The sequence below is a fragment of the Hoplias malabaricus genome, chromosome 9 (assembly GCF_029633855.1).
Source record: "Hoplias malabaricus isolate fHopMal1 chromosome 9, fHopMal1.hap1, whole genome shotgun sequence".
NCBI lineage: Eukaryota > Metazoa > Chordata > Actinopteri > Characiformes > Erythrinidae > Hoplias > Hoplias malabaricus.
Window position 1 is genome coordinate 30,260,949 of NC_089808.1, and position 27,098 is coordinate 30,288,046.

Below are 27,098 nucleotides of genomic sequence, written 5' to 3' on the forward strand. Positions count from 1 at the left end.
GTATATCCAAAAAATGTAAATTTATACAAGAAGAAAATAAATCTATTTAAATAATTAAATTAAATAAGAATTAATTTAGTGTAAGTTAGGCTTAGCGGTCATTTTGTGTGAGATTTAGCTGACCAGTACTGATCAGAGAGTATTGATATACTCTTATTATATTGTGTGTGTGTGTGTGTGTGTGTGTGTGTGTGTGTGTGTGTGTGTGTGCGGGCAGAGCATTGTATTCGGTAACCTAAACTCTTCTGACTCCAGGTGCAGTAGGAGGATCATCTCTCTCTTTCTCTCTCTCTCTCTTTTAGACACATGCACACACACACACACACACCCTCACACACACACACCCACACACCCACACTTCCTTTTGTATTTGTGCCAGAGCTGCAGCACTGCCTCCACTGGGGTTTCACTGTTCCTCGCTCATTCTCGTTTTCTCCTTGTGCCAAACAAGGTATGTGTGTGTGTGTGTGTGTGTGTGTGTGTGTGTGTGTGTGTGTGTGTGTGTGAACCAGAGAGGGTGGGGGGGACTGGAGGACCCCATTATACTGTAAGTAGGTCTCTCAGTCTGAAGAGTGATTATATACAGAACTCATATCTGTGTAAATACTGGTGTATAAACTACATTATATATCACAAGGTCTGCTGGTCTGGAGATGCTCTGATCAAAACAATACGGCCATCAATATTTAGCACTTGTGAACATTGTTTTGGTCCTTACACTTGCACATTTTTCATGTGTCCTACATCACCTTTTAGAACTTACTCTTCAGCTTCCCCCTAATATACACCATCCTTGGACAGATGGCACTGAAATGTGATAAAGCTTTTCCTGGCATCTGTCACGTGTTTTAATCATGGTGTATATGTGTTTTATTAATAATGATTTTTTATTGGTGTATATGTTATAAACTCTATATATATTGGTGGTCCCAACTCCTCTGTGACTGTAGCCTGCTCACTCATGTTCAGTCTTTCAGCCTGTGGAATCATGCAACAGTGGATACTGTAAAAGAATATTTTATATTTTGATTATTTTCAATGGCTTTGTTTATTTTGCTTCTTCTTAATTTGTACTCAATTCACATTTAAGCACTGTCCAGATTATGTGTTCTGATCTGCACTGATATTAATGATAATGCCAGCACTGCCTGCTGTTTAGCTTATTTATAGTGTTCTTCAGTGACACACAGATTAACATCTGGTTGTAAATGGAAAATTGTATGAGTGGCCATCAATGTAAGTTTCCATTTAAAGGTGTAGCCTGTTTAATACATGTGTTATGAGCAGAGTTTTCATACAGCAACATACAACGTGCAAGCAGTTGGGCTATGGATGGTCTGAAGAGTAGATGATCACTTGGGAAATGATTAACATGTGATTAATATTGCAGTAATGTGCCTTTATCAGGTTCTCTTTAACACCACTAATTCAGAACATAAAGTATTCATTCTAAATACATGTGATTCATTATTGTTAGCAACATGTAACAACGACTTAATTATAAAGATATTACATTATTCTTATATTTTTGTTAAAGATTAAAAGAAAAACGATTTCCTACATGTCACACAAGGGCCCTGTGTTACATAGAAAACCTTCATTTTAACAAAGCAAGCTTTGTGCATTACTAACAATAATATTAATAATAATGTGAATAAGTTGTTGATGCATTAATTAGACCTAGTCCCAAACATGAGTAGGCCTTAGAAGGTATTAGGCTTTAACACACTAAAGCCTGACTGCTATTCATTCAGGCTGTACTGTGTCTTTTGTGTTTTCTTTCATTAGCACAGAACCCACTGCTAATCTCTTTTGAGCTCTCGTGAGTATCCCTTTAAGAGTTTTCCGCACCCGTTTTTAATGAAAAAAAAAATACACCTGTTTTGGGGAAACCCCCGCCTTCCTGCGCTGCGATTGGCTACCTCTTTCCTTGTGGTCGTGGGCGGCTGCTTGGGAGTATCAGAGTTGTGAACCAATCACAGCGCTGGAAGGCAGGCCGCGCTAGCCAATCCGACCGCCGAGTGGGCGGGACGTATTAGAAAACGGGTGGGAAAACTCTTAAAGGGACCGTCGCTCTTAGCTCGCGGAAGCGGAACACGGGTGGGAAGAAAAATAACATCGCCTTCTCCACCTCCTCCTCCCCCGTCTTCTCCTCCTCTCGCGCCGGCGTTACTCCGCCCTCAGTCCGGAAGGCAGTGAGCAGTCTCTCGCTAGTGGCCGCAGATCTGAGCGGAGTTTGGAGTCGCTAGCTGCTTCTCCAGCGTCTCAACTTTACCTCCATTCACTTCTACAGTAATGTCAGATTAGCTCGCTCTTTACCACCGACTCCTCTGTTATTTTTCTAACAGTGTTCGTGGTCGACCAGCAGCCGCTAAGAGACAGATCAGCGCCCCGATTCGCAGCTCTCTTATTAACCACTTGCTTTTTAAATAGTTAGTTTAAACCCTCCTTAATGCTTATATGGTTGACAAATTGAAACAAAAGTGGATTTAACAGTGGCTCCGCCGTGTAGCAGCGCTCCAAGATGCTCCTGGTCTCCCAGCGGCTAGACTCACCTCGCATGGACCCATTAGTGAGTTAATGAGCTTTTAATGGGTGCTTTGCACCAGCTTTGCATGTCTCTGTGTGCGTTTAAATGTGAGTCTGTGTGATGTGTGTGATGTGGGGGGGTCAAGTTATAAGAAAACTTCATATCCAACTTGGTGTTTGATGGTGTCTAACAGTCTGTGGTATCTGGGTTTCACGGTAGAAAATGATCCCCAGGGTTTAACAGGTGACCTACCTAGTGATTCTAGATGCGTTTGATGCGTTCAGCTGAGATCTGAAGGTGTCCCGCGAGAAACGCCTGGTCTCTGATGGTGAGCTTTAAACCCATTCCCATTAGGATTTAACACAGTTATTAATTCTAATGATTCTAATGGTCTTTTGGGGCTGTTTCACTTTGTCTGCTCCACACTGGGGAGATTTAAACTTCTGCAGTGGAGAAATTCTCGCTCAGAGCTACAGTGTCTGGGAACTGAAAGAATCCACCGACACCCCTGGGCTGCACCTGAGCAGCGCGTCTGCGCTCGGCGACGGCTGAAGTGCACGAGCTCCTACGGTAGTGGCGATTACCGTTGCCGCTGTGATATCGACGGTATCGTGAAGCACGCAATGCAAGGCGATAAACCGCTACATGTTTTCCCTCCAAAAAGCTGCGGATGCCTTTCTAACCGTTTTAGATAGAAGCAGCTGCGAAAAGAGGAACAAATGGAATTAAGATGGAAAACGTGTGGTTAATCCTCTATTAATACAGCACTGATATCTCCTCGTGTTGTCACTGTGGTAGTGGTCTTACAATGGCTTGTCACACTGCAGTGTGTTAAAGACAAGCTCCACTCACAGTCCACTGTGTGGTCATGAATCGTGATGTCCCAGCGTGTCTGTATGAGCTGTATCTTCAAGCACGAGGGAGACGACCTCTTTGTTTTCCCACGGCTGAGGAATCGCTGAGGCAAAAGAAAGAGCCGTAGCTTCAGCAGCATGTGGCTCCACCGGTTGAGAGAGAGAGAGAGAGAGAGAGAGAGAGAGAGAGAGATTGGAGACTGGCGCTAGAGACAAAAGGCAGAAAGGCAGAAAGACAGCGGCTCTGCAGAAGGACAGCGTGGGTTCAGCAAGTACACGAGTTTAACAGAGCCCTGGCCGGTGTGTGTGTGTGAGGGGGGGGGGGGGGGTGATCATACTGACACACTAAGGCTGTGTGTGTGTGTGTGTAGGATTAAGCTAGTGGAATATGTAATGGGATTAAAGGAAGTGGCAGAAGACGTCCAACCCTCTGCCTGCAAAGAGCAAAGCAAGAGTCTCTATTGCAGTCAGTCTGCTTTAGGAACCTGCTGCTAATATATGGGTTACAGTTCACATCTGCAAACAGTGCTTTTATTCGGCTGCTGGTGTGTCTCTCACTCTCACTGTGTGTGTGTGGTACCCCATCGTTCAATAATCTCAGCCAATTAACTAAAGAGCTCTGCACAGTGTCACTCTGTTGGGAACGCCCCCCGCGCTTTGTTAGGATTTTGCTTAACACCCCCCCCCCCTTACACTGCTGTGACAGTGGAGCTAATTCAACCTGGCAACCACTTTCATAAAATACATATTCCCCCTTCCCTTTAGGTAGTCAATATACCATCTCAGGGATGTTAATATCAGCAATGGCTGAGGGAGGGTGGGGGGGTATTGAGAATATTGATAAATATATAGATAGACAATATTGTAGTTATCGATTTTAACATTTAATTAACTCGTGATGTCACAGAGGTAGGTGTTAGCCCATAGATTCCCATTGGTGGGATGGAACCCTGGTCTGCTGGAGTGAAGTCAGCGGTGTTACCCACTACGCAAACCAATAACATGTGGGCCACTTCATTTAAACTGGGGATATTTAACAGGAGCTCAGTGCTAGACCGAAAGATACATTCTCCGACAAAACTGCTACTGTGGTGTCACCCAGTGGCTCACAGAAGGGGTGTCTACAAACTTTTAGGCATATGATGTGTACATATACACAAGGGATACGTGTTTTGTTGACATCAGCACTAGGAAATGGCATGAGGAAGTTCTGTAATTGTCAGGACATGAAAGTGAAAGCGTAAACACAACAGAAAACAATGACACTGTGTATTTTACAGTACAGATAAGTGCTGTCCCCCCAGTGTAGAGTCTCATTCAGTGTGGTGGGACAGAACGGCTCTGAATGTGGGTGGAAAGGTGGAAAGCGTCCAGCTTCTATTTAAGCAGATTGATTTCCTGATGAAGTGTGTGAAGTCTGTCTGTAAGCTGCTGATCCTTCAGTCCTGAACCAACACAGCGTGATGAAAGCACCGCTGTTAATTAGCCTTCATGAATATTCAAACGTGCAGTGACCCTGCCCCCCATCCTTATGCTGTTTAGTGACCATTAACCTCTGTGGACACTCCTGGGACTGGCTGCGGCAGGCCATCCTCTAAACCAACATCCAGGGGTGCTTTACTGACTGGGAAATTGTAATTGAATGTCAGTGTGTGTGTGTGTGAATGTGTGGATGTTGGTTGGTGGGTGGGGAGGTGTATATTAAATCTCTCCAAGCGTGTTAAATGCAGGAAAGCTGTGAGCAGGGGGTCTATGGGGCTGAAAGTTGCTTTTTAATGGATGGGCTTTTTGGGAAACTGGACTAGTCCCTCTAGGTCTGAGCTGGGAACTGGTGGCTGCTTCTGTAAAATCGCTCACTGGCATTAGAACTACAACACTGAAGGTATACTCAGGTGTGATTTAGTCTCTGACTATTGCATCTGCACCACAATGATTATGATGTGTACGTAATGTACATAGTGTCTCCTTTGTAACACAAAGAGTGGGCTTCTGTTGTAAGTGTGTGGGTTCAACTCGGTGGGTTCATTCTGTCCACCGTTAAGTACAAGGCAATTTCCATTGACTATTGTTGTGAACCATATGCTAATGCTGCGAGACTTCGGTTCTAGTCCCAGTCGAGGCATCTTCACCACACAATCTATAGCAGGATTACACGTGTACGTCACTGTGGGAAATCGAATGGAAAGGTGTCTGCCAAATGCCATTGATGTAAATGTGAAGAGTGTAAATACAATAGAACAATAGATTTTATTGTTCCACCAATGCTAGGATTGTTTTATATTTTTGTTGGTCTTACTAAGTCACAGAATGTAGCACTGAAGTTAATGGAAATAAAAATACTCTAGAAGTTGATGAGTATTATTAGTAGTAGTAATAATAGCAGTATTAAGACTAATATTACTATAAGCATTAGTCTTATTGAAAGCCTTGATTTCATAGTCCACTTTATAAACTCCTTGTGGTTTCTGTGACCTACACCCACGGCGGGATTCCCACACCGGATCCTTTTTTTTTCTGGGTTTTTGAACTGATCTACGGCCAAATTAGTCAGAGCTCTTTGAAGTCGCTGGTGAAGAAAGAAGAAAAAGCAGAGAGGGCGAGCTGGAATGCGCAGCGCTGCTCAGATCTGAGCCGCTGAAAGTGGCAGAGTAGCCGTCACCCGGCTCTGCGCGGACTTGGACCCACCTCAAAGTGGAACTGAAACGGAAAACAACAACAATGTGTGTGTGTGTGTGTGAACTTTCATCTCACCGACCGCCTTTAAGGCTGAGATCACTGAATAAAGTGTGAGTCGAGAGGTAACCCAGAGGTCGCTTTTGTTCCGGGAGGCGTCTACTGCACATGGCTTTCCGTGTCGCAGAGTTACTGATTGCTTGTGTCACCTTCCAAGCTGCCGGCTTTTTCCTCCCAAAGAGAGAAGGAGATTGCTGTATCTGTGATACAGAGCCATATGGTGTATCCCAGAGAGAGAGAGAGAGAGAGAGAGAGAAAGAGAGAGAGAGAGAGAGAGAGAGAGAGAGAGAGAAGAAGGGGTAGCAGGGGGTAGTAGGGCCATGCTGGTGGAGAGGCAGAATGAAAGTTAGGGAGAGAGAGAGAGAGAGAGAGAGAGAGAGAGAGAGAGAAGAAGGGGTAGCAGGGGGTAGTAGGGCCATGCTGGTGGAGAGGCAGAATGAAAGTTAGGGAGAGAGAGAGAGAGAGAGAGAGAGAGAGAGAGAGAGAGAGAGTATTTGGCTTTGAATGAGTTAGCCAAGGCCAGCTGTTGGGTGAAAAGAGGTAAGCGTCTCCCGGTGGTCAGCGGTCATGGCTGGATCTTGAGTTAGCTGTAGAACCTCTCAAACAGCAAGGACACACTCATGATAGCCATATAATCATGTCAAGCCATTAACAGCAAAGTGCATATTGTTCACTCTGAGAGTGTGGGAAGTGCCATTTGACTTATTATACTCATTATATGAAGTAATTGCCACCTTTATCCCAGTTGCTTTCAACACACACACACACACACACACACACACACACACAGATATAGAGAGACAGACAGAGAGAGATATGGTTTTAAGAATGAACAGTCCTGTAGACCAGAAGGGTACTCTTTAATATCAAGGTTTCTTAAGAATGCTAGGTGTAGACTCCAGACGTTAGTGTGGATTCATAAACCAACGTTAGTCTACTTATTTTTAAAGGACCATTTGTAACTTCTCTACAGAGGCTACCTCAAGAATAAAAAAGGTGTTTCTGTTACTGGGCCTTTAAGAATAATATATGTAAATGATCTCTTTCGTCTCTGAATTACTGTTTTGTATTATTTCTCATTTAAAGGGGAAGTTCACTTTTATCGCATTTTCAATGTGTTTATAGGAACCGCTCATTAACAAAGTGAATGATGAATACCTTTGTATAATGCCAGCACACACAGCAGATAAAGCATATACATGCTTTAGCCTCCTACACTGCCTTTTCATGAACAAGAAGGGAGGCCAAGTCATTGCGAGGGACATTGGTTTTGATTGGTGTATCAATAGAGGGCTGTGTTTATAATGTGTCTAAAATAAATTCTCCAATTGAATGGAGTCAAGAGGGTGTGAAGGGTGCGGCTTATTTGAGTCACATTTAACAAATGATTTAAGCATTAAATATAAGACAGGGATGCCTTTAAATCATCTCATGCGTGTTTATAAAGGCTCAAGTGTGGAAAAAAAGGTGAACCTCCTATTTAAAAACAAACTTGTTTGAAACACACTTTAAAACTTCAAAAAGAAACTAGCTCATGGAAAAAAAGCAGAGGTCCAGTTTTTCCTTTGTGCAGTGGAAAATGGCCATAGTTCGAATTAAATACGAACTGTAGGTTTAATGCTTTATGGACTGGAATGTCATGTTTTCAATGTATACATACCACATTAAACTCTTGTTAAACGATAAGCGCTCTTCAGCCTCGTTCTCATGTGTAAACTCTCAATGCTGAATGGCTCTTGTGTGGTGTCTGAAACACTTTTTTTTCCCTGAGCAGAAAGGAAAGAAAAGGAAAGTTAGATGGAGAAAAGAAAAGAGAATTACAGTTATTAACCCATGGAGTGAGCTGATCATGTTTTCCTGCCATCATTCAGGATCTCCTGCCCAAATTTCTGTCTGAGGAAAAGCAAGTTAGGGGCGGAAGAACCCAGTGTAGGAGAACCCAGAGTAAGAGAGAGGGAGAAAGAACGAGGGAGAGTGCGTCAGTACGACTATCAGGCGAACCCTCACCAGGAAATCACAGTTGCCTAGGGATAGAAAACAAACAGGAGCTGCATACCAAATATCAGGTTTTGTGTGTGTGTGTGTGTGTGTGTGTGTTTCCCCTGTTTTTAGACTTTAGAACCCACATTTTCTAAGTAAACCCACCCTCAGTACACACTCTTGCTGTTAGCTGCTGCTGGAGCTTATCAGCACTTAACTTTTGCCTCAGATAAGTGGAGGGAAAGGGGAAAATATGAGAGACAGGGCAGAGAACAACACAGTGTGTGTCCTTCATCAGTGTGCTCTCAGATGATGTACTTTGTTCTAGAAGAATCTGCCCCAAATTTAAAAAATAAACAAGAAACACTGTTTACATTTACACTCTTGCCTTACATTCATTACCAATTTATTTATAGCATGTTTCAGACTTAGGAGTCCTGCCCAAGATCTCTTATCAGTGTACCATTGTATGCTTCCCCATTCTGCTGTACTGAGGGCAGCAGTACTGTCTGCTGTACTCACCAACCTGCTTAATGCACCCAACACCTTTATAATGTCCAGTTGTTGAATCACAGGGCTTTTAGCTATTATAAGACTGAAGGCACTATTACATTTTTCTATATCTTTAGCCCACATCATTTAAAGGTTTCTTTGTAATAATGTAATTACCCAATATATACATGCTTTATGACATAAGATATTTCATTAAAGGCTAAGCACCACTTAATGGACCTCCATGAATATTTCACATTATTTTAGTTACTGACCTATATAAATATGAATTAAAATGAAAATAATATGCTTAATTTGCTTTAAAACTGACAATTTTATTAAATTGACGGAAAAACCCGAGCTCGCTACGGAAATTCTTGAATGCAACCGTGACGTCACTGGTGGACAACAGCTGAACAACGCCGCGGTAAAACACCGTTATGACTGACTGTTATGACAGTATCTATCTAGCTAAATAACCAACATTATTCATGACAGTAGCCTAGCAATAAGCTAAACTCAAATGTAGAGGTACCGTTATTCTTGTAAATGTGATCGAAGTCAAACTCGAATTCATCCGACACTATAAACCTCCGTAATGCAGCTACGTAGCCGAGTATAATCTGAGCCACCGAGTTTAGCAAGTCAAGCTAACGTTAACTAACACCAACTAAAACAGGCGAAGTGAGTGTCCTTACCCTGTTTACCTCCATGTTACAGAGGCTCTTGAACACCTTTCGTTGGTGTCCTTACATGTCCATATTGTTGGAAAAGCGCCAGTGAAATGAGCTACAGATAACGGAGTGAGCGGATGGTCCTTTCCAAAGTGCCCGTATAAAGTTGACAAATTTAGTCAATTTTCTGGATATTTTGGATTTTTTCTGGATATTTTTGCCTTAAACTAAGTGCAACTTCTAGAGTTGTTGTCCAACATCTACGTCACAGGCAAGACGCCTATTAGAGTTGGGGGGGGGGGGGGGGGGACCAACGGTCTTTTAAACCTTATTCCTTGAATTAGTAAGAAATAACATGTTTTCTGACTATCAATAAACACAAGTTAGGAACTCAAATTCCACTGTATTTATTTGTTTGACACTTTCATATCGCTGGTGCTTAGCCTTTAACATTCCACTGACGTTCGGTAGCCTATCCTAAGTTTCACATTTCCTTGATGTCAAAAAACTAAAGTGAAGGACATTATCTATGTTATTGTAAACAAATAATAAAATAAGACTTTGTTATCATTAGAACCTGCACTTTCTTCTGAATATCTCTTCATTTCATTGAGACTCTTCTGTTTAAAAAAAAAAACCAAAAGAAAAACTTGAAAAAGCATGTTCACAAAGCAGGGCCTTAATGGGTTACACCTCATACCATAAAAGTCTAGATTATATGTGTTTAGATTATATAGTGGATAGAGTGCTACGGAGAGGACTCATATCAGCGATGATTCCTTTTGCTGATCTGTTGCCTCTGACCATCCATCTATTGTAAAGTGCCATATGAGCCAACATCTGTTGTGCCTGGATTGCCCAGAGGAAGGCTCCCCATTCTCAAGCTGAAGACCCACACAGTTCCTCTGGTGATTTGCTTTATTCTTCACTCTTAAAATAAAGGTGCTACAAAAGGTTCTATGAGCACTGCCACAGAAGTACCATTTTTGCTAATCACATTTAAATGGGTCAAGAACCTTAAGATGGAGTGATGGATTTTTAAACCTTATTTTAAACCTCACACTCACATCTCTTAAACAAACAGTGGCTTCGCTCAAAGAACACTTTGTAGCGCCTGTATTTTTCAGAATGTTTGTAAACTGCTCTGAAATTGGCATTTGTAGAACTTTAAAATATATACTTTAAGATGGTGTCCAAAAACACAAAATGATTTCATTTGATGTCATTTTGGAACAGTTCTGCTGATGTGGTAAAAATAAAAATTAGAACAGTTGGAGACACGTTGTTTTCTATAGACAGTGACAAAATCAAGATTGAGTTTGGATCACAGAGCCATACTGTGTGTGCTCTACAGCACTGTTGCACTGTTTTCCTTTGAGGAATAGGAATACAAATGGACAGATGTGGAAAGAGCAGGCAAACAAAGAGAAATGGAAATCTCTGCTCACCCAAAGCATGATGTCATGGCCACAGAGTAGGTTGGATTCTTTTTTTTCTTTGGATTGTTTTTATTGCTTTATGGGCTTACATAGATGGTTGTGGTGGAGTAACAAGGTTTTCCTTTGTGTGTGTGTATGTGTGTGTGGGTGGGTGAGTGTGAGACGCTTGAGTCATGTGTAGTAAGTGGCTAATTTATAAGTATTTGACTATTCCACTCTCCACACGCAGATATCCCAGTAAGGTGTAGGTAGTTAGGAGCTGTGACCTGCTTTCATTGATGGCACTGTAAAGGAGGCTGTAGTGTATGGCGTTAAAATAGGTTCTAAACTTCTGTGAACCAAAAAACAGAATCCATAATCAATAAATTACGTTCTGTAATTGAGAAAACTGTCATTATATTGAGAGTTATAAGAACAGGTTTGTAAATAGAATATTTCTGTATATAATTGTCTATTTTGAATTTTAATATCCTTAAAGAATCCGTTTTCGCTTTCATTCTGCCGTTTCTCAGTCTCGCTGTCGCCTCCAGAAGCTTCTCGCTTTTGACTTTTAATGGGGACGGGACCTAGAAAGTCATTGGCTGCTGAAGTTAAGCACCGCCTACCCAGCCCGCTAAATCAGCGAGAGCGCGCCAATCTTAAGTTGATTGGAAAATGGCCGAACACAGTTAAGCCATATCAACTATATTTAACGATTATGTCTTTTAGTAATGCACAGTTCGTCATAGAGGCTTAGAGTCAGAGTACTAACTGGTTAATCTAGGGTGTGCACAATGGGTGGGCGGGGCTCACCTTTAGCAGCCAATGACTGTCTAGATCCCGCCCCCATCAAAAACAAGAAGCTTCTGGAGGTGACAACGAGACTGAGAGAAGCACAGTTGAGAAAAGGTGGAATGAAAGTGAAAATAGATTCTTCAAGAATATTAAATTAAAAATAGACAATTATATACAGAAATATTCTGTTTACAAACCTGTTTTTATAACTCTCTGTATTAAGAACAGTTTTCTCAATTACAACATGTCATTTATTGGTTATTAATTCTGTTTTTTGGTTCTCAGAACTTTAGAACCAATTTTGACGACATAATAGTGGATTGTTTTTCTTTTGTGTACGTGATTTAATAGAGTCGCGTGTAGGAAGTAGCTAACACAAATATCTGAATATTCCACCACTTTCCCAACCACACACACACGCACACACACGCTGCTCAGATATCCCAAACAAGTACCCTGATGTCATAGCACAAGGATTGCAGGAATGTCCTTCTCTTAAAAACCCGGCGCTGTACTCTCCTGTTGCTCAGCTCCTGAACCTTGGCCCTCATTAATCAAAGAGAACATGAATCCTGTTGTTCTGACACTCTTTTCCAGCTTTTCAGTGCTCCGCCCACAAACACATTCTTTCATAGCCACTGCTGCCAGGCAGGTCAAGTTTTGCGGAACATTATAAAAACACAATTTAAGCTTTAAGCTTTAAAGGTTTAAGCTTAAGTTCTCAGTTTAAAAGATCATAATAATGACATTGCTATTATGCTAATGTTAGCTTGACACACACAAAAAAAACATAAACAAATGCTTAACCATGGGTAAACGTAAAGGAACACTAGGTAAGGTTTTATACATTCTATGGTGCCCCTCAGGGTTGCAGAATGTAATTCACATTTATAGCACTGTCCTGTTATCAGTGGGGAGGGGTTTCCTGCCCTCCCCCAAAAGTTACATAGCGCAGTTTCTGTATTGCTGAGCATGGGGGTAGCAACAACATTATCATTAATAAAAATACCACCTAGTGTATTTAAATGATGTTCTGTAGGTTGCTGATAAAAATGAAATATAACATAACATTTGTTTCAAAGAGAAATACATTTGGCCCCACATCAGCCCGATGCATGCGTGGAGACTCTTTGTGTGGAGAAAGCCTGGAGGAGAATTCCAAACAGACTGCACCAAGGCTACTGTGAAGAACAGTGGTGGAGCCTAAAAGTCAGGGGCTGTTTTCCTTTCAGTGATGTTCATGAGCCTTTGTGTACTGACAGACCCTAACCTCAGAACCATTTGGAAGTAACCCTTCTCTAACAGAATGATCTGGAATGGACTTGCCTCCTTTTGTAAGACACACTAAACATAACACAAGAGGCACAAATACTCCAATAATGTGTGGGCCGCTGTGCTGAGATGCCACAGAGCAAAGTTTGATTAAGCTTTGAACGGATTTTGTAGCATTCTCCAAAGGGTGAATGTGCCTTTGTGGGCGGAGCTTGGACAGATTCTTAAACTGTAGAGCTGCCTTAAGCACGTCTGTTCTACATGGTTCACTTTAACAGTACTCTCCTGTTCACTGTGAGAATGGGTTGCATCACCGGTAAACAGCATGCAATGCACACCTTGTGATTTCCTCATTGCACACACCGCGCATATTCACAGACCCCCACACGCAGTCATGAGTGTGTCAGGCTAGTTTGTAGGAGAATATGGGTGGCTATTGGCTGTGTATGTGTGTGTGTATGTGTGTGGGTAATGTAAGTGTGATATTGCACTGGCTGAGCGAGAGAGATATTGTGATGAAATTGACTGCAACCGAGGGGAGGAGGGAGGGGAAAGCCCTGCTATAAGAGAGAGAGAGAGAGAGAGAGAGAGAGAGAGAGAGAGGATGGCAATGAGTGAATGAATGACAAAGATAGGCTGCAAGAGTGCTGGCAGGGCTCAGACACATGTATGACATATTTGAGAAAGTGTGTGTGTGTGTGTGCACGTGTGTTGTATAAATGGCCTCTTTATAGTTTAAAACACTGATCTAAGCTCTTTAATAAAAAGAAGTCAAACCATCGTTATAACCATGCTATAGATGGTTCTATGTAGCACCTTTTATAAAAGGGTTCTATATGGCACCAAAAACGGTTCCTCTTTTGTAACAAGCTTGACATCGTACCAGCAGAGGAACCATTTTTGGAGCCATATAGAACCCTTTTATAAAAGGTGCTATATAGAACCATCTCCATTCTCCAGTCTGAAGAACCCATTCACGATGCACTCTTCAAATGTTCAGGGTTCTATATAGAACCATTACCTTCAGTAAAGAACCCTTGTAGAACCATCATTTTTAAGTGTGTATTAGGGCTGGGCAATTAATCGAAAACGACATTCAGAACGATTCGGTTATATCGATTATTTCTATTCGGTTATGTCCCCACTGTGTGTTCATGTACCGTCCCTTTAAAACAATGCTACCAAGCTGTAGTCACGTGATTCTGCCCCTTATCCGCCACATGGAAGCAACCTAAACGCCGAGGCTGATCCAGCGACTCGAGCAGCTCTTACCAAAGACAACCCTAGCGTCTGTGGTTTGGACGTGCTGTGTTTTGACTATAATTAAGACAACACTGAACAAAAAGAAGTCAAATGTAAACACTGAGAAAAAACGGTTTCAATGACCAAAGCGCAATCACACACCAAATACAAACAGTGCTTAGAAAACAAGAGAGGAAAAAGCTCACAGCAACATTAGAAAAAATGTCCCAGCTTTAACACTGGAGCATATTTAAGGTACAAGCCTCGTCACTGAACTCTGAGAGTCAAAAATGCAAAAATAAAATAATCGTTCATTAACTCTAATCCTGGTAGAAGGTACAATTAATCGTGATATTGATTTTGCGCTCACATCGCCCAGCACTAGTGTGTCGTTTTTCTGACCTGAATCTGCGCTGTGTGCAATAATTTCACTACTCTGAAAGGAACAGAAAACACACTCATAATAGAGAGCAACAGCAAGGTATTTGAGCATCTGCCCATTGACTTCTGTTGTAATTGTGTTTGGAGTCAATGGGTTTTCTCTGGTGATTTGCCAAGTACAGAAATATGTGTCAAAATTATTGCCCTCGGTAATCGACCGCACACCACAAATGCACAAAAGCTGATGCAGATGAGGATGAAAAACTCAAAAAAAAAACACAAGAATGATCGATTGACCTGAGTCAGTAATTAAACACGGACTGTGCTTATATTGCTGGCCATTGACTGAAAGGTAAGCTGTAATTATCCACTCACTGAGGGGCTGTGCAGGCCTGGTACATCAGCCGGCTTTGTGCTTCATCTGATAAACACCTTTTGTCTCAGATGAAGCTGAAACACCTTTGTGATGTGTGTTCTACTGAAGAGCTCGCACACTTTCGCAGACAACTCGGCTTTCATCTGCGGTCCAAAGTAGAATTACCCAGAATTCCTGGTCCTACATAATGCACTGCCTCCCAGAAGCAGTTGTCGTAGTAACCTTGGCAGCTTTTCACAAGTGTGATCTTTTTTCTCTGTCTCTGTCTCTGTCTGTATCTCTCTCTCTCTCACTCTCTCTCTCTCTCTCTCTCTCTCTCTCCTTTTTTTCTTCTTCTTTCCAAGTGATACAAATGGAATAGGGTGTAAATTATTAATTAAGCAGAAATGGTAGGGGAACGTTTTTATTTATTCATACACAAAGACAGACGTTTTATCTATAAGTGTACTCAGTTAGAGAACAAAAAATATATATATATAAAAAAAATATATATATAGAATGCAGTATGAATTATAACAATATATCAGATCAAAAGAAAGAGGAAGAGTACAGAGAGGTCTTTCTGCTCTTCTATTAAAATGCATTATGGGCCTGCCTTTCCCATTGTTTTGTTGTTGTTGTCTTGACGGTGGTTGTATTCTAGGTCACTCCCCTGCTCCTCATTCCCCTGTGTCATCCATTAACCGTGTGCGTGCGAATGCCTGTGTGTGTGTGTGTGTGTGTGTGCATGTGTGTGAAGTGAAAAGGCGCTATACCAGAGGTCAGCCATCATCTGTCTTGTACCTAAAGGGTATATTTGTCCATCCCCGGGGTGTGTGACTGTCTCCTTTATGTGTGTGCAGGCGTGGGCATTTAATTATATCTCCAGTCACTAAACCTATTTCATCTTGTGGCCAGAGTTAAGACTTTGGGACCAGAATTGTTGTATAAATGTCTTCAGACTTGTCTTTTCCTCATGAGACCTTGTCTGCCCTGTCAGGGGTTGTTGTTAATATATCATCACTGCTGCAAAAAAAACCTCATATCTCCAAAAAAAAAATTACTTGTAATGTAAACAGATTTTATTGCAAGTGATTCTGACACAAATTAAAACACAACTGGCATATATATATATATATATATATATATACAGGAGGTCCTCGGGTTACGTCAGTCCCGAGTTACGATGTTTCGTGGTTACGACACATCTCCCATTTACTGTATAAAGCCTTGTGGTTTTGCGTCGTAAACGTCGTAACGCGAACTTCGTGTTTGTTGTACGCGGCGGAAGAAAACACGGTTACGTGGCTAGGGACCGAGGAGGATAGGTGTTAGGATAGGATAAGTGCTTACAGTACGTTATTTACGTACAGTATGTACGTATGTTCCGACTTACACCGAAAATCGGTTTACGACGCGACGTAGGAACGGATCAACGTCGTAAGTCGAGGACCCAGTGTGTATATATATATATATATAAAATAACAACCAAAATGTAAGTACAAGGTATTCTTTCAGTAACAATATTCCAAAGGTAAGTGGTCAGTAGAGCAATTTTAATGGCCATGTTTTTGGTCAGTTTACTCCAGTGTGTATGTGTGTGTGTTTATTGCACTAGCCATTTTTTTTCACATATCCTGACTTACTATTAAAACACATTTTGCTCACAGATGTATTTTTCTTTTTTTTTCCAGTGAACTTTTTCATTGTTCCTCAGTCATTCATCAGCTGCACGCACACACATTTTCCTTTTTCATTTCTCTTCTCTCTTCCTTCCTCTCGTCCTTCCACCCACCCACTCCTATTTTTGCATATGATCCCTATAATTTTTTCTCTCTCTCCCGCTCTGTTTCTTGCTGTATTTCTATCTATCTCGCTCACTTAGCCTCTCTGGCTCTCATTTTGGCTCAGTAATGGGTTTTTTGTGGTTGTGTGTGTGTGTGTGTGTATGTGTGTGTGTGTGCACGCATGTTGGCGGGGTCAGTGAGAGTATCACTATGGCAATGGTGTGTCTAAGCGGAACAGAAGTGTCAGTTTGCAGGTCCAAACTAACAGATTGTGGCACAGGGTTCACTGGGTAACTTGATAGGGCCCTAATGTTGTGCTAAGGCAAGCCGAGGTTAGCGAGTGACTCTGGTTACTCTCTCTCTCTCTCTCTCTCTCTCTCTCTCTCTACACACACACACTCGAAAGCACACAAACAGAGAAATGACCCTCTCACATCCCACACCATCCTCTGAGCACTGACCACCTGACCCATCTTGACCCCAGGTCACTTTAAGAGTGGAGGAAATGTAATTGCAGTGTAACTGATTAATAGTCGTTCAGCTACTCATTCCACTTTGACTAATAGCATTTTCATTTAGCCATCGGATCACTTTCTCAGATACGTAACGGCAATTATAGCCCTCCCTCCATGATGCTTTGCACCAAAGGACATCGGTGTAATTGGATGAAAATCTTTGTGTGATGTGAATGCTGTTCAGACAATTAGTTTTTCACAATTAGCATGCTAACATGCAGATTTAGCTTTGTATGAATATCCACTTCAGCTTTTATCATCTGCCTGTGGAGGTGTGATATCGAGAGTGTTTCGTGACCGTCTTTGGCTTTGACAGAGGAAAGGGAACAGACAACGAGACGGAAAGAAGCACAAAGAGAAGTCTCTTGGCTACGTAGCTGCATAAGAACGCTACATAACTGTGCAGGCGACAGACCTATAAGTGATTGACTCTGTGTGAACAGAGCACCAAAAAGAGTTCATTCTAACCATAGTCATTGTTTTCATTGTTGCTGGATTTAACCATGAGAAAAATGGTTTAGCACTCAAGTAAAACACTAAAATACTGGCAGCTGTCCTTACGGATGACTGGACGGTTGCAGTTTATAGTACATATGGGTTTAGCTAACCAGATATCACCACATTAGGATCATTCTGGCTCTTTTTTTTTTTTGTTTTTTGTTTGCTTCACTGTTTTATTTTTAGAGAACATGGGAATAGGGAGCAGGAGACGCTCGTTTTGGCAGAGAGACACGCTCAAATGCACACACTGATACAGTGCAGCAGAGCACTAGAAACAAAGAGTGGGTCAGGATTATGTTTGTCTGTGTGTGTGTGTGTGTGTGTGTGTGTGTGTGTGTTTGGTGTGTGGAAGGAGAGGGCGTCTGTTTGTGTGTGGTTTTGTATGAGAGAGAGAGAGAGGGAGAGAAGAAAGATAGCTAAGATTGGAGAGAGAAGAAAGACTGAGAGTGAATCTTTCCCAGTTTAAATCATTCATAACTCAGCCACACGCATCTGCATCTGCACTGCTCTCCGCTGCATTCTTAAGCCATTACTGGAATCCTGAAGCATTTGTTTTCAGCAGCTCCTCATGAAACCGTTCACCATTCAGTGCTCTTTAACTCACAGTTGGTACCGTACAATAACTATTAAACTTGACTAGAAGGGATATTTTGTGAGGGAGTGTGTGTGCGTGTGTTTGTGTGCAGGTGGTGGATATAAAGGGGGGTCTCACTGCAGGCTGAGTATCTTTACCTCTCATCCCAGGAGTCCCACAAACCAATGATGATGTAATTGAGAAAGGGGTCATTAGGTAAAGCCGAGGCTGCCAATGCCCCAGTGTAGATTTCCACTGGATTGCATACACATAGCTCCGTATTTTCCTACATTCTTTGAATAGCCATTGAAACCAGGGCTCAGAAATGCAGTAAAAACAAATCTGTTCAAAGCTGCATGTGGGCAGTAGGTCTTTTAACTTCAGACTGAATGGAAGTGACACTGGACTTTGTTGTTGAGCTTGTTATGGTCATTTAAGGATAATGTATAATGTTTTTTAAAAGACAATATTCATGTTGTCTTTCAATCTTCCATTAAACCATAGTGACGTTTGCCACCTCTCAAACATCCTTGGAAATTTCTGTGACATCACCATGCACCAGTGGGAAGGGAAATCAAAAATTTTCCAAAAGTATGCTTCACTCCCCACCATCCTTCATACCCAACTGTCATCGAGAGACTCCCTGATACAGCGTATCTCTCAGAAATGCGTCATGGTGTGATGGAAAATTCTGGAACATCCATTTCAAATCTACTTCAAACAGTAGAGGTGGAAAACCTTGTGTTTGTACTGATAAAGACGTGTTCCCAAACTTTTTCTGCAGCGAACCCTTTTGAGACACATACATTTCTGATTTGCTTTCAGAATTTATTTTAAATTTTGAAGTTTATACAAAACTACAATATCTTACCAACCCAGTAAACATTTAGTCGTTGATTTAACGTTGAAATAGCGCAATGACTGCCGTCTAATCAATGTTCTCTTAAGGTTGAAAATGAAAGTTGAAAAGACAGACATTGAAAAGACGACTATTAGACGTATTTTGGACATCCGTTGATGTTATTAATTGGTCCCGAAATAAATTACTTGTATAAAACGTATTTTGGACGTCCACTGACGTTATCGATTGGTCACCACTTAACTAACTTATTAAGATGGATTTTGGACGTCCATTGACATTTAAAATATGTCCTTGACGGACAGACTACTTTTGGACCTATTTTGAACGTCCAGGGACGTTCCTTGTTTACTGGGAAATAAATAAATAAACAAAGAGACCAATCACGTTTACAGGGTAATAGTAACAAGTGACATGCATTAGGTATCTCAGTCATTTGCCCTGCTTTACCCCCGACCCCCCACTTTGGGAACCACTGGCGTAGGCTATGAAACCTCATTCCACCTTGCTTTGAGACCATTGTCCTGTTTCCACTCTAGCAAATAAACAGTGTATTCTAAGGTGGTAAACATGTATTTTGGCCTCTGTAATCTTTTTTTTTTTTAATGTTGTTGGGAAAGACTGAAGTGAAAGGAGAGCTAAGTATTGTATTGTATGAGCTCTTTTCCGTTTTCCATCCATCTTCCCTCCATCTCAGCCACTCTTTTCTGAAACAGACCCCAAACCTGCTTTTATAGGGTTAGCCCTTCTCTAATGGCTTCAATCACTGTTTGGCCCAGATTCACTAAACCCTGGAGAGCTCTGAAATGAATTAAAATAGCTTAAGACCCCGTTGAAACCACAAAATAGGGGACATCAAAGGGGTGGATTTTTCGCGCATTTGTGATAATGCTCACTTCAAAAAAACGAATCCTCCCTCAGTGTTGGTGTGACCCAGCAAGCGCCAGGAGTGTTCACTGAGTGAGATGCCAAGACAGCGTTGGGGTTATCTGCTATCAATTTAACTCGTTTTTCGCAAGTGACTTGTTTGCTTCAATTTGTGGCTTGTGCAACGTCAAAATATCTCATAAATCTGAGTCAGCCTACCCACAGCCCTGTTTATGTCAGAGCATCGCCTCATAGTATGATAATCTCTTGTATTACAGTAGATAGGCAGCTTCCAGATTATTGTGTCACTGAAATACAGGTGAAAATATACAGAAAAGACTCCCGTATTCATAAGGAGTTTAGCGTGCATTATATACATCACTAATCTAATAATAACTAATTCTGTCCAGGGTCCACCCACAAAAGCAGAACATGAGGTCTGTGAATGAAATTAAACATGTTTTAAAATGCATTTTAATTTGAGAGAGGTTTATTTTCCAGACCAACAAGAATTCTTCAATTCTTTCTTATCTTGCAACAGCAGCTTTGATGGTATGTAATCATGGATAGAACAGCATGCTTTAATATGAATGTTTTAAAGCTGGAGTGTGATTGGCTGATGCTGGAGTAAAGCTAGAGTGTGATTGGCTGATTATGGAGTAAACCTGCAGTGTGATTGGCTGCCGCTGGAGTAAAGCTGAAATGTGATTGGCTGATGCTGGATTAAAGCTGGAGTGTGACTGGCTGATGCTGGGGCTAAAGCTAGAATATGATTGGCTGATGCTGGAGTAAAGCTGGAGTGTGATTGGCTGCTGCTGGAGTAAAGCTAGAGTGTGATTGGCTGATGCTTGAGTAAAGCTAGAGTGTGATTGACTGATGCTGGAGTAAAGCTAGAGTGTCATTGGCTGATGCTGGAGTAAAGCCTGAAGTTGATTGGCTGATGCTGGAGTAAAGCTAGAATATAATTGGCTGATGCTGGAGTAAAGCTAGAGTGTGGTTGGCTGATGCTGGAGTAAAGCTGAAATGTGATTGGCTGATGCTGGAGTAAAGCTAGAATATAATTGGCTGATGCTGGAGTAAAGCTAGAGTGTGGTTGGCTGATGCTGGAGTAAAGCTGAAATGTGATTGGCTGATGCTGGATTAAAGCTGGAGTGTGACTGGCTGATGCTGGGGTTAAAGCTAGAATATGATTGGCTGATTATGGAGTAAAGCTGGAGTGTGATTGGCTGCTGCTGGAGTAAAGCAAGAGTGTGGTTGGCTGATGCTAGAGTAAAGCTGAAATGTGATTGGCTGATGTTGGATTAAAACTGGAGTGTGATTGGCTGCTGCTTAAGTAAAGCTAGAGTGTGATTGGCTGCTGCTTGAGTAAAGCTAGAGTGTGATTGACTGATGCTGGAGTAAAGCTGAAATGTGATTGGCTGCTGCTGGAGTAAAGCTAGAGTGTTGTTGGCTGATGCTGGAGTAAAGCTGAAATGTGATTGGCTGATGCTGGAGTAAAGCTAGAGTGTGGTTGGCTGATGCTGGAGTAAAGCTGAAATGTGATTGGCTGATGCTGGAGTAAAGCTAGTGTGTGGTTGATTGATGCTAGAATATTACTGGCAGAGACTGGTGAAGGCTGGATGGTGGGGTGCTGGTGGTGCTACAGCGCCTAGCTGGATTGTTGGGTAGTTGGATTGTTTGCTGTTGCGACAGAGCTGAGGGTGGAAGGGAGGAACATATTTCTACCTCGTGCAGGCGTCCAAAACAAACAGCACTATGAGCGCTGGAGCTACTCTCCAATAGAACCCAAATTCCACAGCAACCAAGCAGCCAGGGAATCTCTCTCTCTCTCTCTCTCTCTCTCTCTCTCTCTCTTTCTCAACTTCTCACTCTCTCTCTTCTCTTTATGCTGTCTCTTTTCACTCTCATTTCTGTCTGTCCCTCGCTCTTTCTCTCTCAGCTCGTCCAGACAGATGTTTGTTAGTGGTTGGGACTTTAAACAGATGTGTGTTTTGCTTGTTGGTGTCTGTCCGTTCAAAGGAGCAGAGCTGCATATGTCAGAGTTGGCTCCAGAAGTGTGCGCTCGACTGTTGAAAAGCACAAAAACAAGTCCAGAAAGTAAAAGTTAGCACTTGGCCGATGTTAGAGAGAAACTCATAGCTCTATCAGATGCATTAAGCCCATAAAGGAACTACAAGCAGGTTCATTCAGTAACCCTCACTGAACATCTGTCCTACAAGAGGCAGAAGACAGAGAGAGAGAGAGAGAGAGAGAGGGCTCTGGCAGTTTTTTTCTCCTCCTGATGTTGACATGGAGGTGGACAGTGGGCGGGAGAGTGAGTGGAGAATGACGGAGAGAATGACCAGTCAGTGTGGGAGGTGAAAAAAGGGAAAAATAAAATGGTCATGTCCATTTTTGTCCTCTCTTTCTCACTCTCTCACTCTCCCTTGATTTCCCTCCGAGCCCAGCTGTGCTTCTCCATCCTACCACATCAGGACCTAATAAACATGACACACACACACACACACACTCACCACAACGATTTCTCTTAGAGTGTTTGTGCAGCTGCTGAAATGACTTCACTCAGAAAGAGAGAGAGAGAGAGGGGGAGAGAGAGAGAGAGAGAGAGAGAGAGAAGAGAGAGAGAGCGAGCACATGTTTCATCTTTACTGATCAGAAGATAGTGAGAAGATGCCACCCCTGGCACTACACCGGTCTGGCAACCAGACACAGTCAAGCAGTGTCTAATTACACACACACACACACACACACACACACACACACACACACACACACACACACAAAGTGATTGCTAACCTGAGTCTTCTAAAGCATCTCATCTGCTCACCTAGGGGATGTGAGACCAAACAAAGTGGGACATTGAAAAATCTATCGATCTGTGTGTGTGTGTGTGTGTGAGTGCATGACTGTCTGTTTATGTGTGTGTGATGGAATATGTCATATAGCATTGATCTCCTTAGCCAACACCCTTTCAAAAGAGGCTGGCTGCATGTATAATAAGTATTTCTCCCTCTCTAGCTTTCTTTCACCTCTCTCTCTCTCTCTCTCTCTCTCTCTATTGTTATGACACTCAAGCACTTCAGCATCTGCTGTGAAAATATTCCTTTTTAATGACTAATGAACATGAGGATAGATTTCTCCCTTGGCAGGTTATTAACATTTGACACGTTGGCAGCGAGGGTGGAGCTGCACTATAGATGCCTTTCTCTCTCTCTCTCTCTCTCTCTCTCTCTCTCTCTCTCTCTCTCTCTCTCTCTCTCTCTCTCTCCTCTGCATTGCTATGCAGCTATTGCCTGTGCCCAGGGTCTTCATGCATTAATTCACACCATCAAATCCCCCTTCATACAGATTATTACACTCTTCTGTAACTAAGGAGATTATTCTTGTTTTGGAAGTTCACTTCAGTATATGTGTGTGTGTGTGTGTGTGTGTGTGTGTGTGTGTGTGTGTGTGTGTGTGTGTGTGTGTGCACAGGGGCTTTGAGTGGGGTCCACATTATTAACACTTAAAAGACTGCGTCTGATTTCCGTCATCATTGCTTGGATGAATGGCTGAGAGATTGTGCCCTTCTCTCTGCCATGTGATGTTCAGTAATAGTGGAGATTAAGACTCTTTTAAGAAGTGAATGCCACTCAAATTCCAGCCACAGTCTGAGCTGCGCGATCTGTAGACTTCATAAGACTTCATACATATTCATAATGCCATTCTCAGCTACTGCACACAGGTACAATACACTGAGCACAGCGGCGTGCTTTTAAATACGGACCAGTCACATCAATGGAGGGCATCTCGAAGGGCAGCTCTGTGGAGAAGTAGAAAAGGAGAGAATATATACTAAGACTGATAAACAGTAGTCTTAAGCATTTTATATAAAGCAGTGCACGTCAAGGTTTTACTGCTTTAAGAGTGGGACCCACATGTGACCTATAACAACAAGCCTCTTTAAGCTGATCAATTCTGGAAGAATAAATAACTTCAGTGCGTTAGTACACCTACCAACACAGGCCGGTCATTTTCTTGTGGTCAGACTAAGTCTGAAAACATGGGATGATTAAGTTATGACAATTTAGAATGGTCTCGCCTCCTTAATTAGCCAAGGAGTTAATTGATTCTTAAAGAGTTAATGTGCGAGTGCAGAGAGGTTAAACAGCAAAACAAACAAATGAACAGAGGAGAAATAAGAGTACAGATTAAATATGGGGAAAAAAAAACAAGAACAGAGAAGGAAGAGAACAAAGCCAAAAGGACTAAAGCCTGGATTTCTGTTCCTGCAACCTCTCTCCTGTGCACCTTTCCACTGGCATTGAAAAAGGCTTGTTATGTACAAGGGTCGAAACCGATCGTACAGAACAGGCATCAGCCAATCACATTCCAGCTTTACTCCAGCATCAGCCAATCACACTCCAGCTTTACTCCAGCATCAGCCAATCGCACCTTTCCATTGGCATTAAAAAAGGCTTGTTATAAACAAGGGTCGAAACCAATTGTACAAAACAGGCATCAGCCAATCACACTCCAGCTTTACTCCAGCATCAGCCAATCACACCTTTCCATTGGCATTGAAAAAGGCTTGTTATGAACAAGGGTCGAAACCGATCGTACAGAACAGGGCTGTTTAGACAGGGAAGAAAAAGTGCTGTGTTGTTTGATCCTTGTGGTATTTTGACCAAAGCATGTCATAGTTGTTTCATTACGACTCCACAACTCTGTCCCTTTAAAGGCATTAGAGAAAGGAATGCTTGGAATTCACTTGATTTAAATTTGGAAATTGGTTCTATGTGAACGAAATAAATTGCATAAGCACAATTACTTCTGGCTACAGTTGTGTCAGTGTACTGCGTTTCATTAATGCGCAACTGATGTAATCAGCTGAATTCTAAGGAACAGTTTATGCACTAGGGGCCGTAGAAAGGAAATCAAAGTTTAGTTTAACATTGCAAACAGGTTTCAAGACGTCCCGCCTGCTTCGGCTGTCCCATACATATAGAAAAACATCTTTAAAAACGTTTCAGCCCATTCATTCGCACTGATGTTGTAAAGAGTGTTGTTACTGCAGTCTAGAGGAAAAGGAGTGGAGGCCGTGGAGGAAAACAGTTGCCTTGACGTGGCTCAGAAGGCTGTGTCCTTAATGTCCTGTTCTCAATGTTTTGTTGACCACAGATATTGATTGTGTACCGATGGCTACAGCGCACTTCTATTCAGCCGGTCTTTAACTCAGCCGATGTCCTTTGTTGGATACGAAGAGGCCGTGTCCTGTAAACATGGAGGCGAATGCTGGGTGGGTGTGGGGTTGTGGGGGGGAGTTCCTAATGAGGGAGCGGAGGGTGAGCAGAGGGTGATAGTGGTTTGATGAAAAGGTGCAGAGCATTGCTGGAGGGGTCAGTCGGTCAATAGCGTGCTCTCCCTGACGCTGGAGAGCTGGGTGGGCAGATTGCAGCAGACTGGAGAAATCAAAAGCCTACAGCGTGTGTTGTACAGAGACCTGCAATCAATAAGCGGCTCCTCTCCTGCCCCCTCAAGGACGTGTTAACACACACACACACACACACACACACACATACACACACTCACACACACACACAGGGTCGCAGTATATACACACACAGACACCCTGGGTCTACATGGCGCCATTTTATGAGCGCTTTAATTGCCATGACGTGTTGTGGGGAAAGCTACCATGAGAGAGGCACTCACAAGATTTATTAACACAGAGAGAAGGGGGACAGGGGGGGGGGGGCAGAGGGAGAGAGGGGGGCAGAGGGACAGAACCTGAAGACAGTACAGAGTATGAATGAAGGTGGGAGCGAGGGATTGAGGCAGTTGAGGAGGGTGAAAAGGGAGGGGTCACTAGTCCGGAAGCAAATGGTAGAGTGGGAGAATATTCCCAGGACTGTGAAAGCCTTCTAACATCTATTTGTTTCTTTCTTTTTACACCGTAACCAAACCCAAGTGAAGATTTCGTGATGAATGATGACCTTTCCCCCAAATAAAATTATTAACCATCTAAAACCCACATGAACTCCTGCTGGATTTAGGCTTCTTCTCTTCTCTTCTCTTCTCTTCTCTTCTCTTCTCTTCTTGTCTTATCTCTTCTCGTCTCTTCTCCTCTCTTCTTGTCTCTTCTCGTCTCATCTCTTCTCATCTCGTCCCTTCTCTTTTCTTCTCTTTTATTCTTTTCTCTTTTTCTCTTCTCGTTTCTTCTCATCTCATCTCTTCTCATCTCTTCTCTTCTTATCTCATCTCTTCTTGTCTCTTCTCGTCTCATCTCCTCTTGTCTCGTCCCTTCTCTTTTCTTCCCTTTTATTCTTTTCTCTTCTTGTCTCTTCTTTTGTCTTTTCTCTTCCCGTCTCTTCTCATGTCTGCTCGTCTTGTCTCGTCTCCTATCTTTATTGGTCGTTTTTTTCCCTTTTCCCTCTCTCTTTCCCTTATTCCTTCATTCTCGAATCCTTTTTTTTCTTCTTGTCTCTTCTCTGGTCTTTTCTTGTCTTTTCTCATCTTTTCTCGTCTCATCTGTCCTGTCTTTTTTCTTCTCATCCCTTCTCATCTCTTTTCTCCTGTTCTCATCATTTCCCATCTCTTCTCGCGTCTCCTCGTCTTGTCTCTTCTCTTCTTTTTTCGTTTCTTGTCTTGCTTTCTTTTCCCTTTTTTTCTTTTTTCCTTTTTTTCTTTTTCTCTCTTACCATTTTCCCTTCACTCCCTCTTCTCTTCTCTTCTATTCTCTTCTCTTCTCTTCTCTTCTGTAAGAATTGATCTGGATAGTATGTCCACTCTAGAACATCCTGTCCTCTTGCATTATAAAAAAAATTAATGCAATTCCTTTGTGCAGAGAGAGAGAGAGGGAGAGGGAGAGAGAAAGATAGAAGACTCCTCTGTTCAACTGTCTCCTTAAGCCTCGATCATTATCCATCACAGACACTTTTGGTTTGTCACCCTCTCTCCACACAGACTTAGAGGCAGCAGCACGCCTGAGAAAAACAGAGATTTTCCTTCGTGCATTATTATCTTTCCCATCACATCACTCTCTCTCTCACCCACGTAATAAACAAACACTCTAATTACAGAGGGATAGTGTGTGTGTGCATGTGTGTGTGCATGTGTGTGTGTGTGTGTGTGTGTGTAAGAGTGGGGTGTGGGGGTTTGTTGGGGTAAGGTCAAGGTAGACACGTTCCCTTGTTGTCTTGATCTGAACAGCTTTCTTTATCAAAGCAGCACATCCCTGCTCATCTGTGTGTTAAACACACACACACACACACACACACACACACACAC

At 42.3% G+C, this 27,098-nt stretch overlaps 1 protein-coding gene across 1 annotated transcript in view; it reads left to right on the forward strand.

Moving 5' to 3' along the window:
• Positions 1-2,189: 2,189 nt before the first annotated feature.
• Positions 2,190-27,098, forward strand: part of si:ch73-211e3.1 (mastermind-like domain-containing protein 1) — a 96,154-nt gene continuing 71,245 nt past the window's right edge. Inside the window, exon 1 of the mRNA XM_066681421.1 lies at positions 2,190-2,572. Within this exon, the coding sequence (XP_066537518.1) occupies positions 2,525-2,572 (48 nt within the window). The 5' untranslated portion in view covers positions 2,190-2,524. The remainder of the gene's footprint in view (positions 2,573-27,098) is intronic.